General features: G+C 25.3%; 9 protein-coding genes across 9 annotated transcripts, besides 24 other annotated features; 8 read left to right on the top strand and 1 right to left on the bottom strand.

The window, feature by feature from the left end:
* Window positions 1-625: a repeat region.
* Window positions 611-1,650: a repeat region.
* Window positions 1,570-1,983: a repeat region.
* Window positions 1,984-2,059: 76 nt separating this feature from the next.
* On the top strand, window positions 2,060-3,091 carry EDI_245670 (Tumor suppressor candidate, putative; the record flags this gene model as incomplete). The annotated part of the gene is made up of 1 exon (XM_001736651.1): window positions 2,060-3,091. One exon carries the CDS (start codon window positions 2,060-2,062, stop codon window positions 3,089-3,091), a length of 1,032 nt encoding a protein of 343 aa, XP_001736703.1.
* Window positions 3,070-3,144: a sequence feature (AT_rich).
* A 331-nt stretch (window positions 3,145-3,475) lies between these two features.
* On the top strand, window positions 3,476-4,759 carry EDI_245680 (uncharacterized protein; the record flags this gene model as incomplete). The annotated part of the gene is made up of 1 exon (XM_001736652.1): window positions 3,476-4,759. The coding sequence occupies one exon, from the start codon at window positions 3,476-3,478 to the stop codon at window positions 4,757-4,759; it is 1,284 nt and encodes a 427-aa protein (XP_001736704.1).
* A 2-nt stretch (window positions 4,760-4,761) lies between these two features.
* Window positions 4,762-4,801: a sequence feature (AT_rich).
* Window positions 4,802-5,433: a repeat region.
* Window positions 5,434-5,439: 6 nt separating this feature from the next.
* Window positions 5,440-5,498: a microsatellite.
* A 98-nt stretch (window positions 5,499-5,596) lies between these two features.
* Window positions 5,597-5,638: a sequence feature (AT_rich).
* A 250-nt stretch (window positions 5,639-5,888) lies between these two features.
* Window positions 5,889-5,939: a microsatellite.
* A 169-nt stretch (window positions 5,940-6,108) lies between these two features.
* Window positions 6,109-6,230: a microsatellite.
* A 60-nt stretch (window positions 6,231-6,290) lies between these two features.
* Window positions 6,291-7,754, top strand: EDI_245690 (malic enzyme, putative; the record flags this gene model as incomplete). The annotated part of the gene is made up of 1 exon (XM_001736653.1): window positions 6,291-7,754. The coding sequence occupies one exon, from the start codon at window positions 6,291-6,293 to the stop codon at window positions 7,752-7,754; it is 1,464 nt and encodes a 487-aa protein (XP_001736705.1).
* A 22-nt stretch (window positions 7,755-7,776) lies between these two features.
* Window positions 7,777-7,886: a microsatellite.
* Window positions 7,778-7,858: a microsatellite.
* A 596-nt stretch (window positions 7,887-8,482) lies between the features above and the next one.
* Window positions 8,483-8,515: a microsatellite.
* Window positions 8,516-8,550: 35 nt separating this feature from the next.
* Window positions 8,551-8,694: a microsatellite.
* A 21-nt stretch (window positions 8,695-8,715) lies between these two features.
* Window positions 8,716-8,745: a microsatellite.
* Window positions 8,746-8,838: 93 nt separating this feature from the next.
* Window positions 8,839-8,859: a sequence feature (AT_rich).
* A 45-nt stretch (window positions 8,860-8,904) lies between these two features.
* EDI_245700 (uncharacterized protein) lies at window positions 8,905-9,573 on the top strand (the record flags this gene model as incomplete). Its single annotated transcript, XM_001736654.1, has 1 exon — window positions 8,905-9,573. One exon carries the CDS (start codon window positions 8,905-8,907, stop codon window positions 9,571-9,573), a length of 669 nt encoding a protein of 222 aa, XP_001736706.1.
* A 3-nt stretch (window positions 9,574-9,576) lies between these two features.
* Window positions 9,577-9,623: a microsatellite.
* Window positions 9,624-9,858: 235 nt separating this feature from the next.
* Window positions 9,859-9,886: a sequence feature (AT_rich).
* Window positions 9,885-10,697, top strand: EDI_245710 (uncharacterized protein; the record flags this gene model as incomplete). The annotated part of the gene is made up of 1 exon (XM_001736655.1): window positions 9,885-10,697. One exon carries the CDS (start codon window positions 9,885-9,887, stop codon window positions 10,695-10,697), a length of 813 nt encoding a protein of 270 aa, XP_001736707.1.
* Window positions 10,698-10,804: 107 nt separating this feature from the next.
* Window positions 10,805-11,275, top strand: EDI_245720 (calcyclin-binding protein, putative; the record flags this gene model as incomplete). The annotated part of the gene is made up of 1 exon (XM_001736656.1): window positions 10,805-11,275. The coding sequence occupies one exon, from the start codon at window positions 10,805-10,807 to the stop codon at window positions 11,273-11,275; it is 471 nt and encodes a 156-aa protein (XP_001736708.1).
* Window positions 11,276-11,288: 13 nt separating this feature from the next.
* Window positions 11,289-11,348: a sequence feature (AT_rich).
* Window positions 11,349-11,366: 18 nt separating this feature from the next.
* EDI_245730 (40S ribosomal protein S3A, putative) lies at window positions 11,367-12,137 on the bottom strand (the record flags this gene model as incomplete). Its single annotated transcript, XM_001736657.1, has 1 exon — window positions 11,367-12,137. One exon carries the CDS (start codon window positions 12,135-12,137, stop codon window positions 11,367-11,369), a length of 771 nt encoding a protein of 256 aa, XP_001736709.1.
* Window positions 12,138-12,320: 183 nt separating this feature from the next.
* Window positions 12,321-12,498: a microsatellite.
* Window positions 12,499-12,516: 18 nt separating this feature from the next.
* Window positions 12,517-12,546: a sequence feature (AT_rich).
* An 85-nt stretch (window positions 12,547-12,631) lies between these two features.
* Window positions 12,632-12,725: a sequence feature (AT_rich).
* A 129-nt stretch (window positions 12,726-12,854) lies between these two features.
* Window positions 12,855-13,811, top strand: EDI_245740 (UDP-N-acetylglucosamine transporter, putative; the record flags this gene model as incomplete). Its single annotated transcript, XM_001736658.1, has 1 exon — window positions 12,855-13,811. The coding sequence occupies one exon, from the start codon at window positions 12,855-12,857 to the stop codon at window positions 13,809-13,811; it is 957 nt and encodes a 318-aa protein (XP_001736710.1).
* A 149-nt stretch (window positions 13,812-13,960) lies between these two features.
* Window positions 13,961-14,040: a microsatellite.
* On the top strand, window positions 14,040-14,741 carry EDI_245750 (uncharacterized protein; the record flags this gene model as incomplete). Its single annotated transcript, XM_001736659.1, has 1 exon — window positions 14,040-14,741. The coding sequence occupies one exon, from the start codon at window positions 14,040-14,042 to the stop codon at window positions 14,739-14,741; it is 702 nt and encodes a 233-aa protein (XP_001736711.1).
* Window positions 14,633-14,749: a microsatellite.
* The last annotated feature ends 62 nt before the right edge of the window (window positions 14,750-14,811 follow it).

The raw sequence follows: 14,811 nt of genomic DNA on the forward strand, positions 1-14,811 counted from the left end.
TATTATTTCTTCAAATAATGATAATTGAAATAATAACATATCCGTATCTGATAAAAGAATAAAGAACAATAATAATTATTATTAAAATACAAATGGAAATAAATTTGGAGGATATGTTAATGTGAAAAATGATAAAGTTGGTTATTGGATAAATGATCCAAAATTATTTTTATTTTCATTAGAATCAAATGGAAGAATAAAGGGAATGATGAAATTTGATATTAATGAAGTATATATGCATTTATTTTATGAGACAAATCAGATAATTATTTGTTTGTACTTGGAGGTGATGGAAAATGTGCAAAAGCTATTTGTGTTTATAAAGAAAATGATAAAACATGGTCATAGTGTATTCAATCATCATTTGAATATAAAGGAATATCAAATCCACTTTGTTGAAAACAATATCCAGAACGTTTTACAACACAACTGTTCATTGTAATTGAAATGAAATGATTTTTATCATTATTGTTTATTTGAAATATAAAATCAACAAATGAATATGAACATTTCATCTGCCAATGAAATGGTGAATATGAAAATGTTCATATTTCATTCTTGTTTTATTTCATTTCAAATGTTCACATTCATTGTGTTATTTTATTAAATAAAAAATAACAAATAATAGATATTCCATAATTTGATTTTATGATTATTGAGAAGTGATTATTTAAATAATTTTATTATGTTCTATTTCTATGTTATAATTTATTTCTTGAATTTGTGATTTAGAAGGGTATTTTTTCTAATTAATAGTCATTAGTCATATACTTGTTGATATTGTATTTATGATTTTAGTATTTTTAATCTTATTATTGTTTCTTTATGTATTAATTTATTGTTAATATTATAGTGATTATTTCTACATATATTATTTCTCTATTTTGTCTTAATTTTCTTGTAATTCTTTATATTTATTTATTTGTAAATATAATTTAATTCTTTGTTTCTATCTTGATATATATCAATATCATTATTATATTATTTTTCTTTGATGTTTTGATAATATATATTGTTCTAACATTAAAATAAATATCAATAACCAATAAATCATTAATATAAATTATAATCATTTCATTATTATTAATACATTTATGATATTCATTAAAATCAAAATCATTAAAATATTTAAATAATATATATTTATTGATTTACACCCATAATTATCTTTTAATAAATGATTCTTCTTCATTTCATCATAACATTATATTATTAATAAATGCAATTGGTTAGGACAGTGTTTACAATAAATTAATATATCAATATGAAGTATTTTAGATTTAATATTTCCTTTTGTTTTTACTCCTTCTTGCATCTTTATTACTTGGAGGAAAACATTTCTTTTTATATTTAATAACCTCCATATTATTGTTGATAATTTCATATTATTAAATATGCAATTTATATTTCTTATATATTTACTTCATTTATATCCAATCATTTAAATATCATTTAATTTTTTTTATTTGCTACAATTTCAAATACTTTGTTTATGTCATGGTTTCTTTCATTTAATTGTATTATATTCATCAAATCATTAAAATTAATATTCTTACCCAAACACTCTCTTAATTCTTTTAATTATTCAATTTTGATTCTCTTTTATTATCTCTAGCATTTCGTTTATTTCTTATTTGTTTTTATTCTTTATTTTGATATGTTTATATCTTCTTTATGTTTATTATGATATTTATTTATACTATAATGTTTGATTCTGATTGAATTCATGATAAAATACTTATGATGATGAAAAGAAAGAAGTAATGAGTGAAATGGTTCATAAAACTATTATTATAATTGTCATTATAACAGTTATGATGATAATTATTAATATTGTAATGTTTATTGTGATAATTATTGTAGTTCTATCAATACAGATAATACTTATTTTCAATACTCTTCTATATTTTTTATTTTTTGACTGGTATTGATTTGTTCTTCTTTTGTTATTAGTTTTTTTATTTTCTGTATATATCCTGTAATCTATTGTTTTTTTTTTGAAAACAAAAGATAATTAACAAAATAAGAAACTAAAAAAATAGAAAATTAAGAAAAAAGAATGGGAACGAAAGTATCAAGTATTTTCTTTTGTTTGTTTGATAATACAAATGGACCAATGGTAGTGTACCAAGACCCAGAAAAAGCAGTAGAAGCAGAGGTATTTAGTTCAATATCAGATTTTGTTATTCCAAAAGAAGGATTTTGCAATCGACTTGTTAAAATTACATCGGAAAGAAAAACATATGTTGGATATCCTACAATGATAAAACATGGAAAATATGGAAGAAATGCGTTATTGTTCAATTTATGTTTTGTTTTTGATGAAGGAACAACAGATGGAACAATAAGTTGTTATGAGGCTATTATTAAGCAAATAAATAAAGAATTAAGAATATTAGAAATTAATGAAGATTATATAATAAAAGAAGAGAAACGAAAAGGATTAGGAGAAATTATTAAACATTTAAGAAATTGTTTAAACACATATGGGTTTTGTAATATCGAATTTGGAAATAATATACAAATGAGAGTAAGATTAGCAATTGACCCATCTAATCCAATAGAGGAAATAAGAATAGACGAAGTTCCAGTTAAAGTAAACGAGCTAGGAAGTGGGGAAGAAGACATTGGAATAAATGAAATTTTACCATATATTAATGGAGAAAGAACAGGAAGAGAAATTATTGAAGAAAGCCATTCATGTTATGAAATAGTATCGGAAGGATTAAAACAACTTGTATATGGTGGGTATGTAGTTATGATACCAAAGATCGAAGATAAGAAAAGGTATGAATGTACAAAGAAAATATTAGAGTTATACGAAAATGAAAGAATGCTTCAAACGTGTATTGATTATTGTAAAAAATATTCAATGATTAAAAGAAGTCGTGTGGATATATTTCGAATTGTAGTTGGTATTGAAGGTAAAGTTACATGGAAAGAATATAAAGAAAGGAATAAAGAAACAGAGTTAGACATGAATAAATTACTTAAATTTATGTTGGTTAATAAAATTGTAAGAGCAACAACCACAAGTAAAGAATGGGTTGAAGGAATGAAAGAACAAACATTAATACAAAAATATGAATAAAGAAAATTAAGTTAACATAAATTTAATTTATCTTTTTATCTTTTTATTTTTTTCATAAAAGAAGAAGAACATATTAAGAAATTTAAGAACTTAAAAAAAGATATTAGGAATGGAAGAAGAAACAATAAAACATGAAGAATTAATTAAAGAAAGAGATAGATTAAAAAAAGAGTTAATAGAAAAGAAAAAGAAACTTGCACTAATTGTTACAATGCTAGAAGATCTTGAGATAGATTATAACGCAATTGAACAAAAAGAAGAAGGAAAAATAGAAGAATGAATTGATTAATAAAATAAAGATTCAGGTTGGAATTTCATAATTTCATAAAAACTACTATTATTAAAAACTTAAAAAAAGAAGAATAAAAAGAATAAAAAGAAAATATGAGTAAATACTGTCCAGAATGTCAAGGAATAATTGATAATGAAGGAATTTGTACAAATTGTGGATTAGTAGTGTACGGACATGAGACATATGTTAATGACATTATTAATATAGAGGGAAGAGGATTTAATGGACAGCCACAAGAAATAATGAGCAAAGAAGAAAGAAAAGTAAAAAAATTAGAAAGATGTGTTGAACAAGTAATTGAAAGAACTAAAAGTGAAATAAATAAAAATGATGTTTTAGGGTATTTAAGAAGACTTGAAGAAATAGGATTACTTCACGGAGGAAGAAAAGGGGAAATTATTGTTGCGGCAGTAGTTTATTTATTAAGTAGAGAATATTCAAGTAAAAAAGAGAATGGAATAGTAAATACAAAAGGAAAAACAACATTTATTGAAGTTGCTAAAGCAGTTAGAACACCAGCAAGAGAAATACTTAAAATAGCAAGAGAAATTAAAGATAAAGATGAAGAGATGAAAGAAGTTGATTTAACAATGGATAGTAGTTATTGTATTTATTATATTGTTAATGAAGTAACACCAATAAACGTTAACAAAAAAGAAAAAGAAGAAATAATAGATATAATGAATATATGTCAAGGACTTATTGAAGAAAGTGAAAGTCAAGCAGGAAGAAAAGTAATGTCAGTAGTAGGAGGGATATATGCTATTGTATGTGAAAGTTATCATATTAGAATAGATAGACAACGATTAGCAAATAAATGTCAAGTTAAAAATAGTACTATTGAACAAAGAATAAGAGAAATAACAGAGCAATTAGTTAAAATTGCTCATAAAATGAGTGGAAGCGAAAACATTGGAATAACTAATTTACCTAGATATTTACCTTATATTATTGAAACATGTATTCCGTTTCTTGAAAGTATTACTTGTTTCCCGTTAATGGAACATCCTAAACAAACAAAAATGAGAGAACTTGCAAAAAAACGAACCGAACAAATTGAACAAATTAATAAAATACTTCAAAAATATCGAACAATTCCTCATGAAATTGAACAAAACTTTACTCCTGACCAAATGATTATATCTAGAATGATTAAACAAGGTATGAGCAAAAATATAATTATTTCATGTAAAAGTATTAATGATTTAAGAAGAGAATTAAATACATTTGAGAGAAGAACTCTTGAAAAAGGAAGAATCCAAAATGAATTAAAAAAATTAAATGAAGAAATTGTCACTGAAGACGACGACTGTATTAATTCATTTCATTCTGATGAACAAACTACTGAAGAAAAAAAACCAAAATTCTTTTCTTAATGATTATTTTTTTTTCTTTTATTCTTTTTTATTTAATAAAATAACACTGTCCTAACCAATTGCATTTATTAATAATATAATGTTATGATGAAATGAAGAAGAACCATTTATTAAAAGATAATTATGGGTGTAAATCAATAAATATATATTATTTAAATATTTTAATGATTTTGATTTTAATGAATATCATAAATGTATTAATAATAATGAAATGATTATAATTTATATTAATGATTTATTGGTTATTGATATTTATTTTAATGTTAGAACAATATATATTATCAAAACATCAAAGAAAAATAATATAATAATGATATTGATATATATCAAGATAGAAACAAAGAATTAAATTATATTTACAAATAAATAAATATAAAGAATTACAAGAAAATTAAGACAAAATAGAGAAATAATATATGTAGAAATAATCACTATAATATTAACAATAAATTAATACATAAAGAAACAATAATAAGATTAAAAATACTAAAATCATAAATACAATATCAACAAGTATATGACTAATGACTATTAATTAGAAAAAATACCCTTCTAAATCACAAATTCAAGAAATAAATTATAACATAGAAATAGAACATAATAAAATTATTTAAATAATCACTTCTCAATAATCATAAAATCAAATTATGGAATATCTATTATTTGTTATTTTTTGTTAATTTTCTTTTGTCTTATTCTCTCTCCTTTCTTTTTCTTGGTTTATTCTTTTTATTTTATTAAAATATCCTGTTATTTCTCTTTGTGTTGTACTCTTTAAATATGGTTATTTGTATTATTGAATGTTTTTTGTTCATTCTCTTATTCTGTGATAATGTGATATTTTTATAAATAATTTTCTTTTTCTTATAATATTTATTTGTTTCATTATATGAGAACAAGGTTTTGTTTATATTGATTAATTTTCCAATATGTAGACAAAGAGATGATAGAACAATGAGTTTAGAGTCTCAAGGAAATTAAAATGAGATGATCTATCAACTCAACTCATAAAAGTGGAATTGTCGAATCAATGAGAATTGAAGGGATGAAGACATGAACAATAAAAGATAGGAAAACCAATGAGAAGAAAGGGCTAAGTGAGAGAAGAAGAATGGAAATAGAAGAAGTCAAAGAAAGATAAAAGGAAAGACAAAAAAAAAGAAACAAGAAAGAAAAAAAGGACAATTAATAGATAAACATAAAGGATTTTAATTGTATTGAGAAGTGATTAGATTAAGTTTATTAAATGAACTTAGTTTATAAAATACAAGAAAAAAAAAAGAAATGGGACGAAAGAATAGAAATTCAAAAGAAATACAAAGAATTAGAAGGGAAGTGGAAGTTCAGTTGAAAAGAAGAGAGAAAAAGAAAAAAAAGAAAAAGAAATAAAAAAGAAGATAGAAAAAATGAAGAAAAAGTTGAAGAAATGAAGAAAAAGTTGAAGAAATGAAGAAAAAAGAAGAAAAAGAAAGATGTGGCACCACGAAGAAAAGGACATAAAAATAAGAAAATAACTTAAAAAGATATAAACATGGCACAATTAAAAGCAGATCTTTCAAATTTGGAAGAATGTCTTCCAAGTACACTTTCACAAGAACAAAGAGCAGTTGCTAAAACACAATTCTATAAAGAATTAGCAGAGAAAGTACATAAATTTTATAAAGGAAAGATTCAAATAATGCCAAAATGTACACTTGCAGGATTTAATTGGTTTAATGCATATTATACACCAGGAGTATCAAGAATTTCAACTAATATTAGAGATAATAATGATTCATCATTATTTTATTCATTAAGAGGAAATTTTGTAGGAGTAGTTTCAGATTCTACAAGAGTTCTTGGAGATGGAGATGTTACACCACCAGGAGGACTTGGAGTTATGGAAGGAAAAGCATTATTAATGAAATATTTAGGAGGAATTGATGCAGTACCAATTTGTATTGATTCAAAGAATAAAGAAGGAAAGAATGATCCCGATGCAGTAATTGAATTTGTTCAAAGAATTCAACATACATTTGGAGCTATTAATTTAGAAGATATTTCACAACCAAATTGTTATAAAATTCTTGATGTTCTTAGAGAAACATGTGATATTCCAGTATGGCATGATGATCAACAAGGAACAGCATCAGTTACACTTGCAGGATTATTAAATGCATTAAAATTAGTAAAGAAAGATATTCATGAATGTAGAATGGTATTTATTGGAGCAGGATCATCAAATACAACATGTCTTAGACTTATTGTTACAGCAGGAGCTGATCCAAAGAAAATTGTTATGTTTGATAGTAAAGGATCACTTCATAAAGAAAGAGAAGATATTAAAAAAGATACAAGATTTTATAGAAAATGGGAAATTTGTGAAAGTACTAATCCAACTAAATTTGGTAGTATTGCAGAAGCATGTGTTGGAGCAGATGTATTAATTTCACTTTCAACACCAGGACCAGGAGTAGTTAAAGCTGAATGGATTAAATCTATGGGAGAAAAACCAATTGTATTCTGTTGTGCTAATCCAGTTCCAGAAATTTATCCATATGAAGCAAAAGAAGCAGGAGCATATATTGTAGCAACAGGAAGAGGAGATTTCCCTAATCAAGTTAATAATTCAGTTGGATTCCCAGGTATTCTTAAAGGTGCATTAATTGTTAGAGCAAGAAAGATTACAGATAATATGGCAATTGCAGCATCAAGAGCACTTGCAGAATTTGCAGAAAAAAGAGGTATTAATCCAGATAATATTATTGGTACTATGGATGAACCAGGTATTTTCCCAAAAGAAGCAGCTGATGTTGCTATGCAAGCTATTAAAGATGGAGTTGCACGTGTTACTGATCTTACTTGGCAACAAGTTTATGATATTGCAGAACATGATATTAAAGAAGCAAGAGAATCAGCACAACTCTTACAAGATTCAAAACATATTGTTGACTTCCCACAAGAAACTCTTAATGAGTGTCTTGCTTATGCTATTAATAAAGTCACAGGAAAATGAATCAATTAACAAATTATGATAAATTTTATTTGGTTTTTTTTTATTCTTAAAATATATTTGTTATTTTATTATTTTTTTTATTCTTTTCCTTTTTCTTTCTTTTTAGAACTTTTAATTATATTCTTCTTATTTCTTTCATGCAAACTCCTTCTTCTGTTATGTTACCAGAATTAACATCTCAATCTCCTGAAAATGACCAAGTTGTTAGACTCATACGTCGTGTTTCTCAACTTGAAGAAAGAATCTTTTTATTAGAACAAAAATTACATCAAACATTATCATATCTTATTTCTAATTCAAATACTCAATCCTCTTCTTTACCTCAACCCCCTTTTGAAGAGAAGAAAAAATTATTACAAGATGAGTTACAAACAATTCTCATTGAAAATACTAACTTAAGACATCAATATTCACTACTTACTTCACCAAATCAATTTCTTCTTCCTTCTTCCTTAATCAATCCACAAAATAATACCACTTCTTTTGATAATATTTCTATCTCTATCAATGATCCTTCTATTAATACATTATCTCCTTTAGTAATTAAACAAATCCAACAATTGAATTCTCAATCTTCTTGTACATCTAATTCAAATAATAATACAGATTTATCAAGTATTTTTCTCAATGATTCATCAAAATCTAATTAAATTCATACCATTATCAATTAAATCATCTCACATTAATCTTCTTTAAATATCACTTCTTTTAATGTTAAAACAAAATTGATTTTTTTCTTATTTTTATTCTTATCTTTATTTATTATAATCATTTTAACACATTGAAAATACAAAAATATTTATTTATTTTGAAATTGTGTTTTAATGAAATAACTTCTTTTCATTCATTTTTATTTCTTTTCATTAAATATTTCTTTATTAACTTAATTCATTTATTCTTTTCCTTAATTATGTTTTTCTTTCATTCTAACTATTAATTTTATATTCCTTCAATCGTTTCATTTTTTTTTTTTTATTTTTTATTTTTTTTTATAATAATGTTAGATTGTTGAATTTCATTAATTAATTTGTTTTAATTAGAATATTTGTTTTAATTCCTCTCTTTTTGATTTAGAATAGAAAACAATAATATTATTATAATTATTGAATTCTTGATTAGAATTTTTAATCTATGAAATCATTATCTACCTATGAGTAATGAAGAATACAAATTAGATGGAATTACTTTTCTCAAAATGGTTCTTGTAATTGATCCTAATTTTTCAAAGTTTATGGAAGGAAATTATGAAAGAATAATGAGGTGTAAATCACCAATTGATCAGATGGTCACACTTAGTACTGCTTTTTCTCAATTCTACAGAAATATCTCTATTCCTTACGAAGACAGATTTCAACTTTATAAACATGTTATTCTTCTTAAAGCAAATCCTCAAACACAACTCATGTTTCAACAACTTGATGAAAAAACACAAAAATTTATGTGCATGTTTTTTGGTACAATTAAACAAATCCAACACTCAATAAAACTTAATGGTTATGATCGTTTTAGTGATGAAAATCTTCGAAAAGAGTTTGACACATATCTTCTATCCCATTCTCCTGACTTAATTAAACACTGTGATATCAATAAATTAATTGACCCTTTCTTTCTTGACCAATACCAATTCTTAGCATCGAAAAAATCAGATCTTCTTACTAAATTTCAATCCGCTTCCCCAAAACAACTCCACAATATCCTTCTTTTACTCAATAATAATAAAATCACAACTTCAGATGAAAATGATTTCGAAATCGACTTTAATAAATTAACTAATTCAGATTGTGATCAAATTTTAAAAGCATTAACCTCCTCTAATTAAACTTTGTACTTTATTTTATTTCTTCTTCTCTTTCTTTATTTTATTTTCTTGAATAAATTAAATCCCTTCTTACATTCTCGCTTCCCTCACACTACCCTTATTCATCTTTTCATTTTTATATCTTTCTCTCATCTCTCTTTTAATCTTCACTAATCTTTAAAAGAATGTCTTGTTATTAAAGTCTATTCAAGAAAACAACACATTACAAAAGATAATCTTTTTAAATACCAGAATAAACTGATGTAGTGTTATTGTTATGTAAACATTTTTCTAAAATAACAAGGGTTTTAAAAACTTAATAATTATAATAAATGGAATATTATGACACTCACTGCAACGTTCCTTGTATTCTTGAAAAGTACAAAAAAACAAATTATGAAGATTATTTAAAGATAGTTGAGGAAACTTATTGTAAGTTAGATAAAAAGCCAACCTTTAAAGGTTGTGTATGTGTTGCAAGCGACAAAGAAAGCCACCAACCGACAAAAGAATTAGAGGAACATGTTTACAGTGTATATGGAATTCATCCATTGTATTGTAACTCAGTCGATGAAAGTATTTATGAAGAAATTAGTTTATTGATTCAATCAAAGAAATGTGTTGCTCTTGGCGAGACTGGGCTAGATTATCATGACTTTCCTGGAATGAATTATGCTAATAAAGACCAACAATTAATTGCCTTTAAAAAACAATTAAGTATTGCCAAACGATTTAACAAACCACTTGTACTGCATGTGCGAGAAGCAGATGAGGATACTAAACAAATTATGAAAGAGTTAATTGATCCAATGACTTTTGTTGATGTTCATTGTTACACAGGAACAATAGAACTTGCTAAATGGATAATACAAGAATTTCCAAATGCGTTTATTGGTATTGCTGGTGTTGTTACATTTAAAAATGGTCAGAGTATTAGGGATTTAGTAAAAGTTATTCCATTAGAAAGGATATTAGTTGAAACTGATGGACCTTTTATGGCCCCAGTACCATTTAGGGGAAAACCATGTCATTCTGGAATGATTCCATGGATAATCAAAGAAATTGCTCGAGTGAAAGAAGTTAATGAAGAAGTTGTTTACAAACAAACAACACAAAATGCTCAAAAGATGTTTTCAATAGAATAATTCAGTTCTTGTTAAGAATTTTGAAGAATAGTTGACCACGTTGAGGTGACATCAATATGATGTGTCACTACCTTTTTAAACTGTTAATTATTTAACTAAAGTACCTCATGCAAACACACCCATTTAATGAAATAGCTTGGGAAGATAGAACTTCCTCTGTTAAAATTATGCTTTTTCTTAACGAAATAGGTAGTTTCGATAAAAGCAAGATTAAAGTAACTTTTAATACAGACACAGTAGATGTATTTGTAGAACAGTTTAAGGGAGTTAATTATCATTTTGAACGAAAAACATTCGCTGCAATTATTCCAGAACAGTCAAAGTATACATTGTCTTCAAACAGAATAAATCTAATTCTTCAAAAGGAGAAAAATGAGTCATGGTCTTCATTTGAAAAAGCCAAAGATGTAAAAGTACCTAAAATGAATAATAAAGATCCACAAGCTGGTTTAATGGATATGATGAAACAAATGTATGAAGATGGTGATGATGATATGAAACGAACAATTGCAAAGGCATGGAGTGAAGCTCATGACAAGAAATTATCAGGAAAAGATTCATTAGATGAGATGAAATAATTTAGTTTGATTGAATTTTTAGTATTTCTTTTTTTTTTTAATCTAACAATATAAAAAAATAAAAGTATTATTTGACAAATCAAAACTTAAATTAAGCTTCAACAACTTCTCCTTTTTCTTCAGTAACTGGGGCAGCTTCAACTGGTGCACTATTATCTTGGTGTTGGTCAAGGAGTTTAAGTGAATCAATTTTACCAGCCTTAAGAATCTTGACCTTACGAATGTAGACATTGTCCATTGAGAAAACTTTGCTGCATTTGGCAACAATTTCTTTTGGAAGTTTGTTTTCTCTGAGATAATCAACAAATTGTGTAAGTTCACGTGAAGCAGCTTCTTTTGTGATAAGATTATTCATAATCTTTCTAATCTTTTTAATTTGAGCACTTTTAGCATATGAAGTCTTCTTGATTTGGTTGGATTTTCTGCTGGTGAATCCAATACAGAAGATTCTAATTAAATGTCCGTCAGTAGTTTTAACATCAACTGATGTTTCAATAAGAGTACACCACTTCTTAACAATTGATCTTAATTTATCAGTGGTGAGTTTAAGTCCATGGAAGATCATAAGACAATCTTTTCCATTAACATCTTCACACTTAAATTTGTAATTGTATGCTCCAAATTTTTCATTTTCCATGAGATCAGCAAGATTTACTTCAACAACTCTTCCCTTAAGTTGTTCTGAAGCAATTCTAGTACCAGCTGTCTTGTTAACGACGATTTGTCCGACGGTTCTTCTCTTGTAATTCTTTGGTACTTTAACATTGTACCATTCCTTTTTGGAGAATGGCTCAGCAATCTTTCTCTTGCTTCCCTTCTTAACGTTTCCTGCCTTATACTTCTTATTCTTTCCTGTTGCCATAACTTAGAGAAGATGTTTTATTTTTTTTCAGTTATCTTTAAATACTTCTTCTTTTTTAAATGGTTTTTTTTTCATTTTATTCTAGTTTCTGATATAGTTCCAAGGGTTATATTTTTTCTATTCCTTTATTATAATATATGTCATGTATAGTTTCGATAAAATCACTAACAATTACTTATTCAATATTTTCCTAAATTTCAGTTTTTTTATGCAATATTCTTCTAACATTTATTTTATTTTGTTTTAGAGATAATTTATCACTTTTTATTATAAAATACATTATTTTTTTCTAATTTAATTTAATAATATATTTTAGGTATTTTTATTTTAATATTCAATTAATTTTATCTAAACTTTATTTACAAAATTTTCTTGTTTCAAATATAAAAAAAATTTATTTATTAAAAATCTCCTTATCTTTGTTAAACTTTGAATAAAAACGAATGAATTTCATAACTTATTCATTGTTACCTTAGAATCGGGTAGTATTTGCCTAATATATTATTTTACAAATATGAAAATATAAATAAGTTTTTAATATCTAAATTATAAGAAAATTAAACATAAAAGATTGATAAAAAAATAAATCACTCAATATAAACCAAAAACTTGTAATTTATTTTATTTCAGTTAAAGAAAAAGAAGAAAGTGAAAATAACACAAAACGAAAGATAAAAAAAAAGGCAAATTTAATCTTATTAATTTTTAATCAAGAAAATGAATTCAAGTGTAGTTAGCTTAATTTTTCTTGTTTTATTATGCTGTCAAACTGTTATTCAATCAATTTTAGGAAGATACTCAAGAGGTGTATTACATGAGACATACTCAATCCCATCAACAATTGTGTTTAATGAAATATTAAAGTTTTTAATTTGTTTGGTCATGTTAAAATTTGTTCATAAGAAAGAAAATTTACTTCAACACGTTGTTTATTTAATCAAAACGTCCATTATCGCATCAGTTCCTGGTTTTATTTATTTTATTCAAAATATGCTTCTTTATATTATCCTTCAAAACACACAAGCAGCTGTTTACACTGTTATCATTCAATTAAAAGTATTTACTACTGCACTGTTTTCAGTGTTATTCCTTGGGCGTAAACTTTCAGTTGCTCAATGGAGGGCATTGGCGTTATTAGTTACAGGAGTAATTCTTGTTGAAATTAGTACAAATCGTTACTCAAGTGAAAAAAAGAATGAAACCGAAAACAACCTACTTGGAATTATTTTAAGTTTAGTAATGGCATGTTGTTCTGGGTTCAGTGGTGTTTATATGGAAAAGATCTTAAAAAATAAAGCAAGTGGAACTGAACCATTAAATATTTGGGAAAGAAATATTCAATTATGTGTTTATGGATGTGGGTTTGCTCTTTTATCTACATTCATATTTGATAGCAATTCAATACTCAATAATGGATTTTTTGGTGGATGGTCATATATTACTGTTTTATTAATTATTATTCAAGGGGTTGGAGGAATTTTTGTGGCATTAGTTATGACATATGCTGATAATATTGTTAAAGGATTTTCCATTGGATGTGCCATTGTATTAACAACAATATGCTCTATTTTTATCTTTGGAACACAAGTAGATACTACTTTTATCATCGGAGCAGCTTTTGTTATTATTTCTATTGCTAATTATAATGATAAGTATGCAAAAGCTGAGAACTAATTTTTTCTTTAAGAAAAGAAAAAAAGTCAAAATATAAAAAAATTAGAAGAAAGAAATCTCAAAAAACTTTAATTGATTTTTTTTCTTTAAAAAGAATTATTTTGTTTTAATACAAGAATTTTTTAAGGGAAGTGATATGACGTGTGATTAAGGAAAATAAAAATAGAGAGAAAAAAAAACGAAGAAATCTTTAAAATTAAACAAAAGGAAAAAAGACCAAAAAGAAAGATGGGAAGGTCTTTAAAAACTACCAAGAAAATTATGTCGTATCATGACTTAGTTGAAATGATTAAAAAAGGGGCTATTGTTTTTGAGAAAGAATTTAAAAGTATTCCAACAAAAGAATCTGCTTTAAAGGCTTATATAAAAAAATTAGAAAAAGAATTAAATAGTATGTACGTCTCATTAAATTTCCAAATTAAAATTGATTCTATTGAAGACCAATTAAATATGATTGATAATATTATTCACATATGGAGTATTTTACTTAATATATTAAAAGAAGTCGATCAAATGATAATCCCTCATATTTTTTATAAGTTTATTATTATGTTGGTTAATCGAAGTGAAGTACAACCACATCACCTTCTTGTAAATAATCCTTATCTTAAAGAATCTAATAGAAATGAATTCTTAATAAGAGCGATAGACCTTAGAAAATTAACTTATGAAACTTTTTTTTGTATTGGAGATATATTAACCTCAAAACAATTTACATTATTTGCATCAATGAAACTTGTCTTAAAACCAAAGAAACTATCAACAGAAAGTATAGAAGAGTCACAAGAGAAAAGGAAACAAAAAGAAGAAGGACCATCTCCAAATAAATCAATTAAGATTAGTATAAAAGAATACAAAGATGGAAAAATAAATATCAATGAAGATAGTTTTGAAATAGAAAATGAAGGTAAAGAAGAAGATAAAATTTAAATCAAAAAGATATTATGGTTAATGAAATTGAAGCCAGTTTAAAAACTGTAGAAGGTAATAGTGTTTCTAT

Source organism: Entamoeba dispar, genomic scaffold (genome assembly GCF_000209125.1).
Source record: "Entamoeba dispar SAW760 scf_1105229460015 genomic scaffold, whole genome shotgun sequence".
NCBI lineage: Eukaryota > Evosea > Mastigamoebida > Endamoebidae > Entamoeba > Entamoeba dispar.